At 37.0% G+C, this 20,938-nt stretch overlaps 1 protein-coding gene across 2 annotated transcripts in view; it reads right to left on the reverse strand.

Annotated features, from left to right (window-relative positions):
• Positions 1-20,938, reverse strand: part of POU6F2 (POU class 6 homeobox 2) — a 464,893-nt gene that overhangs the window by 351,976 nt on the left and 91,979 nt on the right. For both annotated transcript variants that reach the window (XM_079931511.1, XM_079931510.1), the window contains one exon: positions 19,802-19,973. In XM_079931511.1, coding sequence (XP_079787637.1) covers positions 19,802-19,967 — 166 coding nt within the window. In that variant the 5' untranslated portion in view covers positions 19,968-19,973. The remainder of the gene's footprint in view (positions 1-19,801; positions 19,974-20,938) is intronic.

The following is a 20,938-nucleotide window of genomic DNA, read 5'->3' on the forward strand; positions in this document are numbered from 1 at the left end:
TTCTTGCTTCTGATGACCCTTTTTTATAGAAATTATGAGACAGTAGAAAATGTGGAATCAACTTTTATAAGAATTCAAGATGCTTGAAGAGGAAGTATCCTAGACATAACCAGAAAAAACTGAGGTAAAACCCCTCAAATGTAGAATTTAATTTTTAAATGTGGTTAGAAAATTGTGGTACAGACAATTTTCTTATAAATGACAACAGTTACATGAAATGACTTCAAACATACCAACTTTCTTTCACCAGCTCATCCTTCTTTAGAATGTCTAGTGGTACACATAAAGGCTCGAAATGGTTTACTGTAACTGAAATTTCTGTCTGCTATTACCAAAGAGAAATGTATTGAACTTAATATGTTAGGTTTGGGAAATCTATTTTCACTTGCTATAACCAATGGTCTGTCATAAGTGTGGACATAGTGGTCTTCCAGATTCTATCTTCCATCTGCCCCTGACACCCTAAGATGAGACTTCCTTTATTTTTTTCATGTTTATAAAGACCCAGTTTCCAAAATCTAAACTAAACCTCTTAGTCTCTATGAGAAAAATGAAAGTGATAAAAGTTTCAGTAGGAATAAACACACAAATATCTAGAAGATATTGAGCTATGCTCATTAGATGGTTAAGTTACCCCCTGTTTAACCTTGCCTCAAACAAGGTCTTTTAATTCATTAGGAATATTTGTTCACAAAATAAGAGGACAGTGCCTCCAAAATGCATTTATTTATTTTAATTTATCAGAGAGAAAAGAAATAGATGTGCAGAAATAATATTGCCGTTGTGGTGGTTTTTTAACTTGTCCGCAATTTGTTGACACTCTTCTTATCAAAAAAGTAGAGCTTAATTCTCCTCTTCTTAAATATGAGAAAACCTTAATGACTCAATTTTAATGAACAGAAAGTGGTGGAAGTAATGCTGTTGACTTCCAAGGACAGGTTAGAAAACTCTAGTTTATGAAAGCCAGATTCCACCCGCTGTCTCTCTCTCTCTTTCATTGCTTGCCCTTGGAACTCAACCACCATACTGTGAGGAAGCCCAGGTCACATGGAGCCCGGGTCACATGGAGAAACACGTAGGTATTCCAGTCAACAACCCCTGATAAGGTCCCAGCCAACAGTCAGCATCAACCACCAGACATGTGAAAAAACAAGCCTTCAGACGATTCCAAACCCCAGCCTTTTAACAGCCTCAGTGGAAACCATGTGGAAGAGAAATGCACTGCCTCTACCAATCCCTTACCAAACTGAAGATCTGGGAGCAAAATAAATGTTACTGTTTAAGCCATGAGGTTTTGATGTGGGTTGTAATGCAGCAATAGATAATGAGAACAACCGTATCACTGTAACTAGAGTATGTGTACTTTAAGAATCAGTGGTACTTTATGTCCATCAACAGATGAATGGATAAAGAAGATGTGGCACATATATACAATGGAAAATTACTCAGCCATAAAATGAAACAAAATTGAGTTACTTGTAGTGAGGTGGATGGACCTACAGTCTGTCATACAGAGTGAAGTAAGTCAGAAAGAGAAAAACAAATACCATATGCTAACACATATATATGTGATGTAAAAAAAAAAAAAAGGTTCTGAAGAACCTAGGGGCAGAACAGGAGTGAAGACACAGACGTAGAGAATGGACTTGAGGACACGGGGAGGGAGGAAGGGTAAGCTGGGACGAAGTGAGAGAGTGGCATGGACATATATACACTACCAAATGTAAAATAGATAGCTAGTGGGAAGCAGCCGCATAGCACAGGGAGATCAGCTCGGTGCTTTGTGACCACCTAGAGGGGTGGGATAGGGAGGGTGGGAGGGAGATGCAAGAGGGAGGGGCTATGGGGATATATGTATATGTATAGCTGATTCACTTTGTTATAAAGCAGAAACTAACGCACCATTGTAAAGCAATTATACTCCAATAAAGATGTTAAAAAAAAAAAAGAATCAGTGGTACTTTAAATCAAAATTTAGTAGAAGACACTTAGGGCTGGTAGTGGGCACTCTGACTGGGTCCCAGACTAGGCAGGAGGAATGGAAGGCAGCTGTAGAATGTTAGCCTGCATAGTTTCCCTCAAGATCTGCCAGCTTTGCTAATTCCGAGGGCAGATTTCAGTATCTGTGATGAACGGTCACCTGGCCCTACCCCTTCCTCTACCAGGAACACCTAATTCTTTACTCCCATCCTATAAAGTTGCAGCTGAACAAAACTCTCTCACTCTGTTCTTTTGCCCATGCTGTTTGCCCAAGGAATGGCTTCTCTGTTCTAACTCTGAGATATCAATTTTAGAAAAATGTCTTCTCTAAAGGCAGCTCTGGAGATCATGAGCATAACCAGAATAAGAGTTCTTCAGTTGCAGGTAACATGAACTTAGTCTTTTTTAAAATTTGTATTGAAATACAGTTGACTTACAATGTTGTGTTAGTTTGAGGTGTACAGCAAAGTGATTCATTGATTCAGTTCAGCAAAGTGATTTATATATATATATATATATACATATATATAAAGATTTATATATATTTAGAAAGAAAATATATGTACACATATTATCTTTTTTAGATTCTTTTCCATTATAGGTTATTACAAGATATTGAGTACAGCTCCCTGTGCTATACAGTAGGCCCTTGTTGTTATCTACTCCATATATAGTAATGTGTATATTTTAATCCCGAACTCCTAATTTCTCCCTCCCCCTCTTTCCTCGTTGGTAACCATAAATTTGTTTTCTATGTCTGTGAGTCTATTTCTGTTCTGCAGATAAGTTCATTTGTACCATTTTTTTAGAGTCCACATATAAGTGATATCATTATGATATCTGTCTTTCTCTGCCTGACTTACTTCGCTTAGTATGATAATCTCTAGGTCCTTACTTACGCAAAATAGAGAAAGGGAGAGAAAAGCCCTTGTTGTGGCTAGGGGGGTAGCTCACAGGGTCAAAGGAAAAAGCTATTGATCTAGATCTCTGAAAAGATGATAACAAAGACTCTAACAGGAATCAAGGTGTTAAAAACTAAGGACAGTCTCTGGGGTCACCACCATCTAGACGCGCTCTAGCTGTTTTTCTGTCCTGGGGTCACTCAGTTCAAGAGTGATAGTCCCAGGAGAGAGCACCTGACTGTCTACTTTGGGGCACATACAATTCCCTTCTCCAGGAGAAGATGGAACATCTTGTTTGATAGTTCCACCAAGACTGTATCCAACTGGAGAGGTGTAATTTGCCAAAGTAATATCCAAATACTGTCCACTCAATGTCCACCATCACACCTGAACCTTCAAACTAAGTCACATCCCCTTATTATTCATTCCTATAGCATACAATACTTTTGCAGAGCATTTCTCACAACGGTAAATTACTAAATTTCCGGGCCATCATTGTTTAATATCTGAGTTTCCTATCATCTGTAAACTCCATGAAAAAAAAATTCAATTCTGTCTAATTCATCACTGTTTTCTCAGCACCTAGTACAACGATTAGCACAAAGGTGCTCAATAAATATTTGTTGAATACATGAACACTTTTTACCTTTGTTTTGCTATTCATTTTTGTTAATACACACATACACACACACACACACACACACATTCTTACTTTAGTTGAACAGTAGACTCCTGTGGGTAGAGTCTATTTCCCCTTACTATTCAAGTAAGTATTTACCAAGAGTGGATGATGTCCAGAAACATCCAATTCAGAAGCAGTTTGATTCAAAAAAAATTTATCTGGCACTTAATATATGCAAGATCTATTACCTGTCCTCTGGGGGCTTACTACCCAACATGGGAGGCAGACAAATGCACAAGTCATTATAATACTAGGCGAACACTGGAAATGGATACAAAAGGGGGTAAAAAATGAGAGAATAGTCAGAAAGCAAGAGAAGGCAAGATTCACTGTAATGTGGGAAAGCAGGAAGCTTGGCCCAAATATTTTTGACCACAAAAAAGGGTGGGCAGCAGACTGGGACACAATAAATGTTTTTGTATAAATTAACCCCTCAATGAGTTCATTATAAGCAACTTAGAGAACACATCAAGATAGTAAATGGTTATTTGCACCTGGCCTCTTTAACCTAAATGAAATGAAGTGATATTAGTTAACATGTGCTGCTATACAGAGTCCATAGATTTTTCTCTAAAAGGTTCATAACTCATAGGAAAAAATGCACCTCTGAAGGATAAGAAGACCAAGAAGCAAGATGTCCTTTCAGAGGGTAGCATAAAAGCATAGCCATTTTCTTGGGGCAGATCACCTTAAAGAAAGCCTAATAGTAAGCAAGTCTATTTCAATATTTAAACAAGAAGGTAAACTACAAATTCCTAGGCGTGTGTAAGACTGTTCAAGTCTTGAGGATTTTGAGGAATGGAAGATTTCTGAACCACCATGGAACATAAAGGCAGAGAAATCAGTATAAAAAAAAACAAGTCTTACATAGAAGAAGCAATTCTTCTCCTAAGCACTGACCTTTAGTTAGGACAGATTAAGAATTCAACTTTTTATTAAAGGATAAAAAGTTGGAAGATTCAGCTGTAGAGGGCAGTGCTTGATGAAAGAATCTTCTGGGCGGTGGCCAGAAGGGAATGGCCTAGGAGATGCACATAAGCGCTGGATGAGATGCTCAATAAATAAATCTGTACCCAACTCCTGGCACGGCATGAAGAGGTGGGTTTTATTCCCTCTGTACAATATAAACTCCGCAATAGAGCCAAATCTTGTATTAGTTTTGCCAACAGTATCCTTTCCATGCTGCCATTACCCAGTGGCACAACCAAGTGGAAACAGATCTGTTTGTTTACCCAGTAAGAAATCCACAGAGGCCACGGTAATAAAAGCTGGTACAGGCAAGGGGCAGAATATCCTATACACTCAGAGAAGAAAGTCAAAACTGTCGAATAGACACATTATATATGAAGGGGATGATCAGTGCCACTGGCTTCAAGGAGAGTTTGTCTCTTCTACTTAATATGAACACAAATGTACGTTAATTCAATCTGAAAGCATGATTTTATATTTTTCAATATCATGGTATATTTATCGACATCAATTGACACATGTTAACGACGTGGTTTTAGAAGTGCCAATAATTTCTGATAAATATGCATAAGGCATGAAAATATATATAATTAAAAATATGTGGGGTTACCACAGTAACAACAGCAACAAACACAGAGAGGCGCTCCACTGGTGATCCTGACTACTGTGGCATCTATAAAAGGAAGCAGGTTTCAGTAATCTCAATCAAAATTCTCTAAATATCCTTAATAAAGGTAATAACACATTTCCCCACAAATATGACTTCAAATGTCAATTTAGTCTACTCAAATATTCACAGCATGTTCAATTCTTAGAGGTATTACACTGAAAGATTTTTGACATTGTAGACTTATTTTTGGTTTATTACTTTTTAAAAAAAATATGAAGGGCTCATTCTTGAAGATTAGAAAATCCTAATTAAACATTGGCTATAAAAATCCCCAAAGGTATGAAGATACCATGGACTTCTACTTGCAGCCAAGTTCCAATACCTCACCAACACATAACTAACATATAACTAACGCTTGGAGAGAAGTGCTTTACTTTTGAGGCAGAAAAGAGCTCCTCGCGAGGGCAGAGAAGACACACAGCCTAACTGAATCCACTTTATTTCTGGAGCAGAGATTATTCTCTCCACTTCCAGGTTGAGTTCTGGCTTTTATGGAGAAAGATTAGGGAAGCAGATCTGATCATTCAAAATCCCTGCCTCATCTGATCATTAATATCTGATCCACATTCTCTACAGGGTCACTTCTTAGTGTATCGGAAAGATACATTTGGTATTACATTTATTAAACACCCCCATGTGCAGGCACCTTACTTGCTTTCCTTTCTATAACCTTTAACACCCTATTGGATTGTTATTCTAACTCTCATGTTACAGAAGAGGAAATAGAGGCACAAGAAGTCATACCCCTGTGTGTAGGTCAAGAGCAGTGATTCAAACCCTGGTTACAATCCTTCTGCTGTATGCTTCTTCCCCTAGCTTCACGTGATTTCAATGGGACGTTTCTCTCTCTCTGAAATTTTGTGTAGCTCACCTGGATGAGGTCACAGAATCATCCTCTGAAAGATCTCTGAGCACTTAATTGGAGGCCAATGCTACATTCCTCATTTTGGCAACAATGTGGTCAAGGTGGAAAGGAATAAGTGCTTGGTCGGAGAGCTAGCAAATTCCATCAGAGAGACAGCTGTCCACCTCGGAGGGACACCACCCAAAGGCAGCCTGCCACCAAGGTATCCGACTGAACCATAAGTTAGAGACGCATTTGCTGTCGCCCACAGACATATGGTTTCATATCACTTCCCACGGCCAAAATTATTTTTAAAATCTCTATGATTTGAAAGACTTGCACACTCCAACGTTTCAAATTTAGAAAACAGTAAGATACAGAACTGTATCCTTGCTCACCACTTTGCCCACAGGCTCTCCAAGACAAAGATCGTGAAGTACTGCCCCGTCTAGAACCTGCTTGTCATCTATTTATAAGTCTGAATCCTGCCCTGAATGGACTTGGGAGTAAGCAGTGACTAATATTCCTGATGAAGGAAGGGGTGTTGTCATCAGGAGCAAAGATGCACAGAATTTTTCTTTGGCCAAGAGAACCCTGAATGCTGATGCTTCCTTAGGAAGAAGCATGGCTAATTCCAAATACCTCAGAATTTTGGTTGTTGGTTTTCTGATATCTGTTGCTAAAAATTAATCAAATTCTTTCTAAAAACGGCAAGTTCATTTTCAACTCTTAATAAAAGTGAAGTACGGCTGGTATTTGTTAGGTGTTGGTTACATTCCAGGCACTCAATAGGGCTCTACACGTGAGGCTCTACACCTCATTTCAACCTCAAGACTTTTCTATGAAGTAAGTACCATCAGTAACTCACTTAGAGGCAGGGAAGCTGAGGCTTAAACACGTATCTTGCCCAGCCAGCTGACAGGTAGCAGAGCCAGGCTCAAATCCAACCAGCCTACTCCAGAGCTTGCCCTACTAAATTTTATTGTATGATAAACAAACAAGAATCTTGGAAGGAGAATAAAGGCAGGAGAGAAAAAGATAAATCCACTTCTTGTTCCCTTTGCACACGACTAAGAGACAATTGCTAAAAAATTGCATTTGTGTTTTACATCACGAGCACCAAACTAATGAAAACCTTATGAATGTCATCTGTCATAAATCACTTCATAATCCTCTCTTCTTCCTCACTTTTTGGAGATGATAGTTTTTCTAAATGTTTAGGCTATGACCAACAAACAACTTCTGAAATGCATGACATTGAAGATTAAGATTTCCTGAAGAGTCCTAGGACATGAGGAAGTAAAGAGAATGTCAATGTATAGTGTTGGTTGTGGGCTATTTGAGGGTGGGGCAACCCTGTCTTGTTCATTTTTCCAACCTGGAGTGGTGAGCTAGACTAGGTGATTGATCCTGTCTGATGTATTCTCCACTGAGTCCTCAGAGGACAGCTCCTGCCACAAAACAGATACTCACAAATATTTGTTGAGTGGATAAATTCACTTAGTTGAATGTAAAATGCATAAACTGTATAATATAGAAAAGACCCATGTAAGAAATAGGACAAATTATGCTTTCATTTCTATTACACCATGCCATAATTACATGGTATATAGGTACACCTCCTTTGTTTTGATATGTGAAAGTAGCACAAAAGTAAGAAAGTCGGCTTCAAAACACTTACTGCAAAGAAGAGAAACATAAGAAATGGAGACACATAGAGTTGATGAATATTCCTAGGAAAAGTAATTTCAAAGATCCAATACAGAAATGATCCCAGGATATCATGGTTTTATTTTCATCAGTTGTTATATTTTGAGAGGAAAAGCTGGTTCTTCTAACTCCTATAGACCTGCTCCTGTCCCACTCACCAGGAAAAAATAAAACTAGAATGTTTCTTTGTATGGCTTTGTGACTGTCAGAGAGCTAAGGAGGAAATGTGATGAATTTTGACAGGGAATAATAATAATAACTTTAAAACTCCTTTATTTATTCTTTAGTACCCTCTCTGGAAAAAGGCACATATAGTAAGAATGGCATAAAATGACAAATATAATGGCACTGTAATTTCAAAGAGTACAAAATGTTAAAAATTTGATAACCGTTGTAAACTAACCTCATAATTACATTTATATTGAAAATGTCATCACCTTTTACCTATATATTAAATATATGAAATCAATTTTTAAAGTGTTTAAAAACTGATTTCATACATATATTTCTTTCCTCTGACAGGTATAATTGTGCTATTTTGCTTTTACATTGCATGAAGTATTTCATTATATAAGCTAATTTCAAATATTGTTAAACTAAAAGCATTAAATGATTTTTACGTTCACTTGTTAAATGTTCAAATATGGTCACATTAAAGGAAAAATTTTAGCTTTCAGCCATCTATTTGAAAATTTTAAGTCCTCTTTTTTTTCCAGGCTGCAAAAGTGTATTACCAAATAAACTGACAAAACATCTCGACAACTAACAGAAACGTGCAATTTTAATGCCTTCTAATCTCACAAATCAATATGAGGTTTTTGTGCTTGTGCATGACCTTCTTCAAATTATCCCCCCATTTTGGCTGAATCAGAACGAGTGTGGGCTATTTGATAAAAAACCCTAAGTGTGTGAAATAAGAGCTCTCGCCTCTTCTGCCAGACTCCTCTTGACAGAAAGATGATAGAAGCATCACATCCCTGAGAGAGTAAATGCAAACTGACAAGAGATGAGCCTTTAGATGTTGAATATAATCTTGAATTGTGCTTGAAGTGTCTTATTATCTTGTCTTTTGATGTCTGAAGGGGTGGCTCATTGTTAGAAAAAGGAAAACCCTCACGTATCTTTGCTATCTTTAAAAATTGTTTGGCCTTTAACAACTGCTCTCCCAACGAATGTCCATTTCTCCTGACAATAAATATGGCAGGTCGTCGGCAAGTGACAAACAATTTACTTTACATGCCACACTTTTATGGGTTTTGAGAGCTCCTGTGGAAGTGTATTTTAAAAAGCCCAGAGAAATTAGCGGTATTACCAATGTTAAGTAGATTGGTGTCTGTGGGCATATACTGATGTGAAGTTACTCGTCATGGTTATTTCCTGCTGCTTCTGGTTTTATATCTCACGGGTCCTAGATTCAAAATTCAAGTTCTTTATTTATCATGGACTAAAAATAGCCAGGGAAAATTAAAAAAGCAACCACGAAGTCTGATAGATTCCAGAATGCACTCATGCCAATTTCCAGGGCACATGGCACTACTCAGAACAGTATACAAACAAAAATCCTTTTCCTAAGTAGGATATGCAGATCAGCATTGAGCTTGCTGAATTTTGCCTTTTATCTCAGACCCTTCAGCACTTTTTAATTTCTGCCATCCTTCTGGGTACGCTTCATCCTTCATATCTACCATTTGTCTTGTGGGTTTAGTTTTAACTTAAAAGTTTAATGATGTTCCCAGTCAATAGGATTCCTTAGCAGCTAAATCACACTCATGCTAGCTTTCTGTCACCGAGCCAGATTTTGTGAAAGCTTTCAAGATCTTTTCTCAGACCTCTGTCACTCTAAGAATCCATAAGAATTCTCAGAAGGACCATAAACTGTTACAGGGTTCAGATTATTGCATCATTATAAAAACATATTGATACACTACAAATGCCAAGATGGGTAGCTACCATCCTAGGCTAGTACAACCATCTCAATGCCATCAGCAATCTCCAATCTGACCAGTTTTTTGTTTTTTTAAGCAGGCAGCTGTAGACATTAATCCCTTTTAAAGCGATGCTTAGTTTTAACACTTTTCTGATTGCCTGCAGATTCCTATTGGATTGTTACGGAATTAGTATGAGCGTGGAATATAATAGGAGAAGTAAAGATCCCAAACTAAAGCAAAGAAATAGACCAGTATACCTGAAAATTTGAACAATTCCTTAGGTATCTCTTAAGAATAAAACTTGCCTTAATTTTAGAAGTCAGAATAAGATGAGCCAATCTACACCCAAAACAATGATGTACGTTTCTTCCCAAAAGTGTGTGAAAGTTTTCCCTCATAATCAAGATGATCCCTATTCTGAATATTTACCCATGCGTACATAACAGTGCAGTATATAAATATAATTAAATGGAGCCATTAAAATGTTAGCTTTATTTGATATTCCTTTCATGCTTCTCATTTTGAAAACTGGATATTTCCTTTTGGACATATTTCTATTTTGCTAAAAGAAATTAGATATACTAAAGAAAAAAATGCAGGTTTGTAAAAGGGCATTTCACCCCACAGACCACTTCTGCGTCTATACATTTTTTAATACAGGAAAATGTGTTTTTCTATTCGATTTTTTATTTTCTTCTACCTTCAGTTTGTTTTGGCAAAAATTCACTCTGCAATAATAATTTTTCATGCTTTTTAAGTAGCTTCAAATGTTTGCATTTTTAAATCAAATTAATCCTTTAGCTCCTCTTCTACCTTAACAGTGATGTGCGATAACCCCAAACCATTAATTTATCGAAAAAAATCCTGCCATATTGATAGTAAAAGACAAATCACCACATATATGGCCATCAAGAACTGCAAAAGGAGATTAATTACACCACACTATTTTAACAGCAAATGTTTCAAAAATGATTTTTTTAAATCATATCAACCATCCATCCTATCTTGATATGTGTATATGTAAATGTATATTTAGGCACATGGAATTCTTACAGGAATGTGTAACCAAAATTACGCTTACTAACTCTTGCACCAATGCCTTTTACTTAAAAAAAGAAAAAGAAATGTTTATATTGTAATGTATGCATATCCCACAAGTAGACAAATATTTAAGTTCCCAAAATTTAGCATCTTCTCTAGCATGGGCAAGTTTTGTATGTTTTAAAAATGTATATCTATTCCATATAAATCAAACTGTGCAGAAAACCCCAAATCTCTTTACTGAATTAAACTGCACAACATCTAAGAAATCCTGTTGTCTCCTCTGCTCAGTGAATAGCAGCCTCAAAGAAGATACTGGAACTTGGATTAAGCCCAACTATGCCTGAAGCAATACTATAATATAACTAGTTGTCCTTTATTGGCAAGCTATTAATTTTATTACATTTATCTGGAAACTATTTTTTAAAATATACATAGGAGAAGTATATTTAAGTGGTGTATGGATAGAGTGAACTAAAAGCTTATTATTATAAATTAGACTTCTTTAATTTTATGATAGAGAAAATACATTCATACAACAAATTTAGCAAGACAATTTGAAGTGTCACATGAAGACAGGAAAAAATATGAACACACAGTAGACACACGTTTTACATGGGTAGTGCTACATTTATTCACTGTGCATTCACAGTGCCTAAGAAAGAAAATACAGGAAAACAAAAATAAAGTATGAAAATGATAAGAAAATGGAAAATGTGCATTGTTATTTTAAAACACTATATTAATACTAATCTTTAAATATGGGTTTCTTGGCTTTCACAAACTTTTATCACAATTGTTTTTTTTTCCTCATTAATAGGATGAAATGAAAATAACATAAGATATTTGGAAAGTACACCAATCTGGAAAATATGATTATTTCACAGCAAAAGAAGAAATGCTCAGAAAACTACAAATACCAAACAATGTCTAGCAGGACAAATACATTCATTAAATTGTTGAACTGCTTCATGTCGGGTATAATTGGTACATGATGAGTGTCCTAAAAATATCTTAATATTCTACCTCATTCTCAGGATAAATTAACAGGTTTTATTTTAATTATTCACCATCTTAAGGAATGCAGGTTTCATTACAGAATCCCATTTTCAAATGGTCTTCAGCATGACAAACCTCTTAAGAATTTAGTATATCTAATGTATTTAGTTATGTAATGATGTTACTTAGTTTCTCTAATTGTAATCTGATCATTTTTCTCATATTTTCAAATAGGTTTGATGGCAGTACAGTCCTCTAATAAAAGGGACGCAGACTGTATTAGTTATGTTGTTCCAGGTAGCTAAGTTTTCAATGAAAATAAAAACCAGTATGTTCTTACCACTCTAGGACCTTAAAAGCTCTTTGACTAAGAAAAGTTGGAGCACGGATTTTCTTTCAAATCCTCAGATGAAATACAGACATTCATCTAACATCTAGGATTTTTTTTTAAGTATCAGTTAACAATTAAAAAGGAATGTTAGCAGCTAGTTAGCAGCTATGTGCCTTGACTAGGTAGTTTTTCAGAATGATTTCTGAACACTTACCCAAAAAGTTAATTTCCATTTCTCTGAGAATGACAAACTTTCTTCAACCAAAAGCGGTTCAGTGTTATTTTTTCCTGACCTCTGTGTTCGCACTAAAGACAGTCCATGTTTCATAGCTCACAATATTGCCACAACATAGAGTGAGATGTCACCAAACTAGTGTGCCCTTGTTTCATATTTGTATGAAATCTGACTATTTTTCAGGTGGACTATCTTTTTTTTTATATCAGTTATTTTTTTTTATTGGAGTATAGTTAATTTACAATGTTGTATTAGTTTCAAGTGTATAGCAAAGTGATTCAGTTACATATATATGTACATATATATATTATTTTTCAGATTATTTTCCATTATAGGTTATTACAAGATATTGAGTATAGTTCCCTGTGCTCTACAGTAGGTCCTTGCTGTTTATCTACTTTATATACAGTAGTGTGTATATGTTCATCCCAAGCTCCTAATTTATCTCCCCCCCACCTCCCGCTATCCCCTTTGGTGATCATAAATTTGTTTTCTATGTCTGTGAGTCTATTTCTCTTTTGTAAATAAGTTCACTTGTATCATTTTTTTAGATACATTTTCTTCTGACTTTAAGAAGCAGAAGGTGGGAGTTTACATTTAAAATATTGAGTCAGGTCAACAGGCTTAATAAACACACCTCATCAGAAGCCCCCATATTGCCAAAGCCCAAATACTCCTTTATGAATGAATTTTAATATAAACATTACGTGAAGCTATTCCCAAAGAAAAGCCCAGTGTTGACAGATTTAGAACCTCATTCAGACTCATAGCATAAGGTATATGTGCAACTGTAAAATACCATCTCGAAACAAAGTATGCTCACCTATTTCCTTTTCAAAGAAAAGATATTGTAAATTTAAAAGGGAAAACATTTAAAAAGTAAGACTGAAATGGCTTTAATAAAAGGAAAGCTGAACAAAAACACCAGTGAAGTATAGAACCTAGGAAGACAACAAATGAGAAAATTCCAGAGCCACGTTGGCTGTTAAAGAGAAAACCCATCCACCCATCTGCTGGAGAATGGCAACTGTTACTATGAGCTTTCTCTAGCTACCTCTGCCTTTGGATATTTTTTAAAAATTTATTAACCTGACAGCAGGAAACTTTACACAGATTGCCCCCTGACAGGGTGCCAGTTTGGTATAAACACTTTGCTATCTTTTTCTTTAGCATAAGAAAATCAAGAAGCATGTGAAGTGGAGCCAGGTGCATATTTGGGCAAGCGTGCCGGCGCCTCTGACCGCCCCCGTTCCCAGGGAAGGCCCGGATAATCTGGAGCAGCCTCATGGCAGAACTGCATCCTCTACCCCTCCTCCTTCACATCTACTTTCTTTTTAATGTGTGAATGTCTGATGTATTATTAATCCCCAAACATAAACCAGCAAGGTCGCCAATCAAAGAAAATATCTGCTCTCTCACAAATTATCTGTTTACTGCCTAATAACCAGCAAAGTCCACTGCCAACAGTCACTTAACATCTCATTTTTGAAGTGGGGGAAAATATTTATTTGGTCAATTCTTGAAAAAGAATAATGCTCACTCTATCATTAAATCAGGTAATTGGGAAAGAAAGCAATCTACTTAAGGGCTGAGTCTTGGGAGCTTGAAACCGAAATGCACCTCTATTTATTAATTATGACATAAACTGAGCCGGACGAACTACAAAAACACTATGATGCCACGTAACCTTTAAGTTAAAACATCCCAGATGATAAAAAGACTACAATGGGATCATTTTAAGGGATGATGGTACAGAGTAGTGTCATTTCTAATACTTTGTCTTCTTTCAGATTTTTTACAGCACCATTTAACAACAAGGACAACAAAATATAAGCATCCTAGCAATCAAAATGAAAGAAAAAGTGTAAATCTGTATCAGCATTTTGATTCACTAATGTGTCACCAGGTAGTAGCATCCTCAGACACTGCAATATAGAACTTTCTTCTCTATACAGAGGTCTAACCTGAGTACCCCAGGCATGGCAAAGAGATGGAAAAAGAAGGCAGTGAGAAAGTCCCCACTGAATCTTACATCATGTATTGTGCACTTCCCTCCATCAAAGTGCCCCATAGAAATGAACACAGCTCAATGTAACGAACATGGTGTGAAGTCTGAACATCACTGCCATTTGATAAGAATTTACTTTTATTTCCAAGATTACACATTAATGCTATTTAAAGTGGATTTATTTATCAGTGCAGTATCTCAATGTTTTCTGGGAGTGGGGGACACTAAATTTGTCTAAACACACACACTGGACTTTTTAAAGAAATACCTTGGTGCAGTAGATTTTCTTAAATGTTAAGAAATGTCTCTAAATGTGCATTTCCCCCTCAGTAGTCAGAGAACAGCACCACAAGGGCTTGTTTGAAGCACCACAAGGGCTTGTATGAAACCATAATTGATTTTTGGCAAATACCTTATCATGCATCTCATTTACTTACACAAATACAGGTTTCTACTGGTTTCTTTCTTTTTTTTTTTTTTAAATAACTGGTTTAGCCTCAAATCTATTACTCGGATTAGTTAGTTGATTTTAAAAGATGCTGTTTTAATGTTTCTCTAACAAAACACACTCTCTTCAGTGAAAAATATAGTATGCATTTTCAATGGCTATAACATTGAAACTTTAAAAGATCCAGAAACATGGTTCATATTTTCAGTAAATCTATTTCTCTAGGGAATTTTCCTCATCAACTACCAGCTAAAACCCTCTTGGGCTTAAGCCCCATTACTGATTACTTGGCCCCAGCATATTTTATCAGAATATTACAAATATCAAGGCATTGAAAGATGTTTAAATAAAGTAATAAAGAGAGTGAGTGATGCTATAATGAAGGCCTCCACTTATGCACAGGCAAGAGGCAGGTTCACCACTGAGTGCAGTCCTTATAACGCCCAACCAATGACCTCCACGCTGACCTGCAGAGACCACTGCCTCAAGGGGTGACAGACAATTTAGTCCTTTATCCTTTTGTCATTGGAAACGACTCCACTGCCATAAATTCTAATCAAGTCAAACTGGATGGCAATTTAAAAAAAAAAATCTTTTAATACATGTTTCTATGAGAAAGATAACGGAAAGGGAAGGAAAAGAAAAACCCTACAGATACTGCATTTTCTAGCTAAGAATCACTGACCCAACTTTCAACCCTTTTGCAATAGTTCACAGATAAGTGACGTTGAAAATACCCACCCTCACAGGTATCATTGCATGCAATTTCTTTTTAACCCAGAGAAACACAATATCATAAGAGAAAACCAACCACCAATTTTTATTTCAGGCACAAGGTTTATAAACGGTTTTTTTGTTTGTTTGTTTATGTCTCAGCTCAAGGCTTTAGAGCTGTGTGCCCAGTTCCCGTGCAGTGTGGTACCACTAAGAAACTAACCCAGCCACCCAAGGTAGTTGGGACTTGAGGAAAAGCAATCATGAGGTTCAACTTGAAACAATAAAAATATTCCCAGGAGGAGGACTGTTAATAAATCGTCTTTGGAATTTCAAATATATATGAGAGAAAATATTTAGTGCATGTTTTATACGATCTCACTTCTTCTGCTGAGACTGCATGGGAAAACTTTAGTACAGATATTTTTTCTAGGGATATATATTATTTTTATCCTTTCTGGGGCCATTTTCCTCACCAAGCTGTTGATGCTACCATTTGAATTTTAGCATCCAACTTGACTGAATGTGGAAAACTGAATTCTTTCTTGATGGGCATAACTAAAACTGAAGCACCACATTGACACGAGTGCTATAAATGTCACTGGAGAAACACAGCAACCTCATCCCTTTGAGACTGTTTGCCAAAGGCCAGTTTTGAGAGTGGTTTCCGATATGTACATCACTCATCACATATTAAATGACCAGCCCTGCATGGTATCACTCATCTGATCACGCAGCTGAAACACAGGGAGACACAGAACCAGATTCTCTGATAATACCTCCCGACGTGCAAGTCTACTCTCCTCCATACTGTTTCCTACGGCTCAGAGCTTTGCATAATACAGTCAGGAACTGAAAAAGGAAGAGTTATTCCACAGGCTTTACAAGAATAAATAATGTACCACTTAATGATATCACAGAGAACGAGCTAACCACACATTTCTCAATGAAATGAGGATTCATCCCTCCTAAGTGTACTTTAGTTTCCATGGCTGTTCAAGTTAAGCAAAACATTACCTCTGATGTAATTACTTTATAAAACACAAGGGCCCTTTTCTGAACTTTCTCTTTAGGCTGGCATATGGCTTCTGGTTTCTTCTGTTATTCTGAGCTGCTCAGAACACTGAAACATTCTGCAGAGTGTGTTTCCCTTTGGATGCTGTAAAGTGCAGAGGTGCAATTTAAGGAGAAGCATAAAAAGGCCCAATGGTTCCTTTTTATTTGTTTATAAACAAATGGAATTTCCTTTGTTTATCCATAGAGGGCATCCGTATTAGCCTTCCTCCTGTAGTTTTGGGCTGAAGGTGCCATTCTGTGAGAGAAACAGACGTCCTCTGGACTGCTAATTTCAACAAGACACAAAAGGGGGACTATACTCCAAAGAAATCCATTTATACTGAAATTTCGTGTACAATAAAAAATGGAACTCTTCTTGTCTCCTCTCACTGGTAAATGTCTCTCCACAAAAGTAAACAGACCAAGATATACAAAAAAAATTTGTCTTAATCTGCTCCTTTCACTCCAGAAGCTCAGTTTTCAAAAATACAATGAATATGCTGTAAGAGTGATGGTTTGAGAGAGTATGTTAGAAAAGCACTGTTTAGAGATAAACCTGGACGCTCTCAGTTATTCGTGAAGAATATAGTTCTTCATTACCAAGTGAAGAGTATAATCACAACTATATACGGAAACAAAAAACTTGAGCATACGTCAAGTAAAATAATGATCCATTAAATTACCACCCATTAAGTGTTGCCAAAGTTGGTAGTAAACTAGTTGCTTTCTAGTAAAATTCTGAGAATTATACTAGAAAGTTTTAGCCAGTTACATAGACTAGAGTTCCTAATGCTAAGTCCCAATAATATTAAAAGGTGAGAGCATAATAGAACCAGTAGCTAAGGAAACCTGAGAGACCAATGAGATAATAAATGGTAAGATTACTGTAAAATGAAATGGACAGAATAAATATTCAGTTAATTTTCCATCGATGAGAATGTCACAATAAAATCACAGCTTACTTTGCAAAAAAGAAAAAAAAAAGCATCCTTCTGGGCTGCTTTCTATTCTGTCTTTCTCAAATTGTCTCCAATTTTTTTTCTTAAGTTTTCAAAACTGTTCATCTACTGATTTCTTTTAACCTAATAGGAAACTGGAAAATATTCACATTGTGTTTAAAAAGCACTCTAGAGACCAAATAAAAGTGAATAAACAAGAAATAGTAGATATAAGATGTAGATTTTGCTGGATTCTCTCGCACAAACTCAGAAGGTGAGTATTCCAAAGTAAAGATGAGTACCTTCTAAAACCTGCTAAGATTTCTAAACTACACTATGATTCCTTAGGTTACCCCGTAAAGATTCCACTTAAGATATATCTTCAAAGAACTTTTAATTCAAATTTCTTTGACCCGCCCCCAACCTTGGATTTTTTTAAGCTTATTTCTCTACACATGCCAATCAGTAAGAGGTGACATAACAAATCTATGACAATTTTCAACCTTGGAAAATCTAAACAAATGTTGAGAAGCCAAATTAATTACCCTTCTGTTGGTTTATTTGAAAAAAAAAACCAACAACAACAAGTTGAGGTTTTAAGTCAAAGTCCACAAAAAGCATTTACTTTTAAAAAATGCAAGCAAAGTTTAGGAACACATAATCCATTATCTTCAGTTATGTTGAATTCACAATTGATTACTTTTTAAAAGTCAGAGTGCTTAGTATTAGTATATTCAACATCAAAGAGGCTGGAGCATGGCTTCTGCCTTCCTGCAATTTACAGTTTTATCTGCCTTCTCTCACTAACCCCTTGAAATGAAATGAGTGTTTTAGGACATAACTCTTCTTACACAGATAAAAACTCAGACTACAACAAAATATTTCTTTAAAGTAAAAATACTAAAACCTTAATGCCTAGGTATGGAAAATTTATGTCAGAAGTGGAATTGCCGCTTTTGCAAGAAAGGGTCATATGAAAAAATTTCTTGAAACTGGCATCTCCTATACTCTTAACTACAAAACAGTATTTTACCAACAGAAAATTTGATACAGAAAGTTTCTCTGCAATACTCCTCTAGTGTTTGACTGAGTGAGTATTTAAAATCAGAGGAACACTCCTGTGTTGAAGCTGGCCTAGAGTTGCCAAACTAAGCTGCATTTTTCTATAGTTATTTTTTAAGCTCATGTTTTTAACTGAATTAATGACTTTCTTAATAAAGGAGTCTATGCCATGATGTTGTGTTTCTTTACAGTTCAGGCACTTGACAGCTTTTAACCTGTTCTCTGCCTGATCAATACATATATATCTCTGAGATATATATATCAGGTTAGTATATATATGTATGAACAGGTTAGTATGTGTTATATATGTGTATAGATAATATACATTTAGTGTCAGAAGTATATAAACACTTGGAAATAATTAAAAGCAAGTGTTTCAGGAACAACTGTTCTGAAAACCTAATGTCACTCTATCCCATAAAGTGCTTTCCCAGCAGAGACATCTATCACCATCCATCACTCAGTCACGCGCCTCAACACAGCCTGCTCCCCTTTCTGATTAGAGATCACAGTTGCTTGAGTTGGCTTACAGAGTGTCATCTGTTTGAATGACAGATGTCTTTGCTGGAGTGGCACTCTGTTTGTTCTTGTTTTGTTTACGAAACGAAGATTTCTAAAAAGGTTCTGGGCTGCCTCTACATTAGGATGAGGCTATAAACCTCTGTTAAAGGAGAGCGGCCGAGGCGAGGGATGCCAAGGACCTATTTTCTTCCCTCATCACCCTTTTAAAAGAAGAGATGTTCATTCTAATTGTGATCACAAAAATGTTATGTCTTTGTGCCCTTCCCGTAGCCACCTTTGTTTACCTGGCAGAGAATGACCGGTATTGATATTTTTCAGTTCCCCTCTCTGGTCTTTTGACTACAGATAATAACTCTTTACTCTCCTTCCCCTTAACAAAAGGCTGCGAAGCAACCCGAAACCGAGTCGATATTTATTCAATAAACGTTAACCAATTCTCACAATGGAACTGATTTCCTGACGATGATTCTCCTCTTCTTTTTTCCCCCATGATCTCTAGCCCGGGGACGCTAGCAGTATCTGACCAGTGCAAAGGGGCAGGAGGAAGTTCCTGGTTGGGAAAAGTTTGGAGGACACCCTCCCAGCCAGCTGGCTTCATCAGCTGGGGTGGTTCAGCCCCTCCAAGATGCCAAGGTCCTCTTTGGTACTTAGAAGAAAATTGAATGAACAGGAAAAAAAAAAAAAAAGAGGAGGGGGTGAGGGCGTGGATGGCTCTTCCGGACATCATGGTAGGAGTGAAATGAAAGACCTAGACAGACTTACCGAAGAGCTTGCTGGGAGTGTCCTCGCTGTCATTTGATCCCACGGGCGCAAGCAGGGGCTCATTCAGCTCGCTGTCTGAAGTAGCAGCCTTGTCCTCACCTCCCAACTCCGCATTCATCTCACTCCGCACTGACAGCAAGGGCTTACTGACTTGTCCAGCTATCATTGGATCCTAGGATGGGGGAAAAGAGTGAAGGGGAGGAAAAAAAAAAGTGGCTGCTTGAGTGTGTGCGTGTCCTCTGTCTCCCTCTCCTCTTCTCTCTCTCTTCCACACACAGACTCTCCCTCTCTCCCCTCTCTCTTATCTCTGACTGCTCCCGCTGTTATTGCTGGCTGCAGTCAAGTGAAGAGCTATTACAGATCCGAGTTCTCCATTCCTCCCCACCCTATTAAAGCTCAACTAGCATGAGAAAGATGCAGGAGGCTTCTGAGGAAAAAAAGAGAGAGAGAGAGAGAAAAGAAAAAACTTCTTTGAAAGCAACCTAACCAACACAGCTTTAATTGTGGGATGTGCTTTTGTGCAAATGTTTTTACACCTTGTGCTGTCTTGAATGCAAGAAGAGAGAAAAAAAAAAAAAGAAAGTGCGGGGTTTGTACTTCGGCAACAGACTCAAAAGGAAGGAGCACCCTAGGGAGGACCCAAGGGCTATTTTAGGAAGCCCTCTCCCTGGGGGAGAAGCAATTAAACCCTATCCCGAGAGCAGAAAAAAGAGACAGGGAGAAAAGAGTCGTCCAAAGGCTTTCAATGGAATGAAAGAGATTTCTTATGTAAATTCTAGCAGCACCCTTAGAAGTTGACTTCGCTGGTCCCAGATTTGGGACTGCAGCTGACCCCAAATCAAATGAACATTTGAAAGCAAACAATAAAAGAGATGAAAATTGGTTTACAGTTTTTGAAAGGAATTGGAAAAATACTTACAAACTCTGTTCAATAATTCGGATACCTAGAGCATCCTATGCCCAGAGCATTAAAGAAAAAGAAGTCAAAGATCACCTCCGAAAAGGCAAACTTTACCCCCCAATAATTTAAATCTGCTTTATCTTCAGCTCGTTAGGAGGGCATTTTAGGATCAGCAATATTTTTCCAAGGGCAGCCTTCTATTCCATTTGCAAACTAAGACGCATGCTATTGCGGTG

Source organism: Stenella coeruleoalba (assembly GCF_951394435.1).
Source record: "Stenella coeruleoalba genome assembly, chromosome: 9".
Lineage (NCBI taxonomy): Eukaryota > Metazoa > Chordata > Mammalia > Artiodactyla > Delphinidae > Stenella > Stenella coeruleoalba.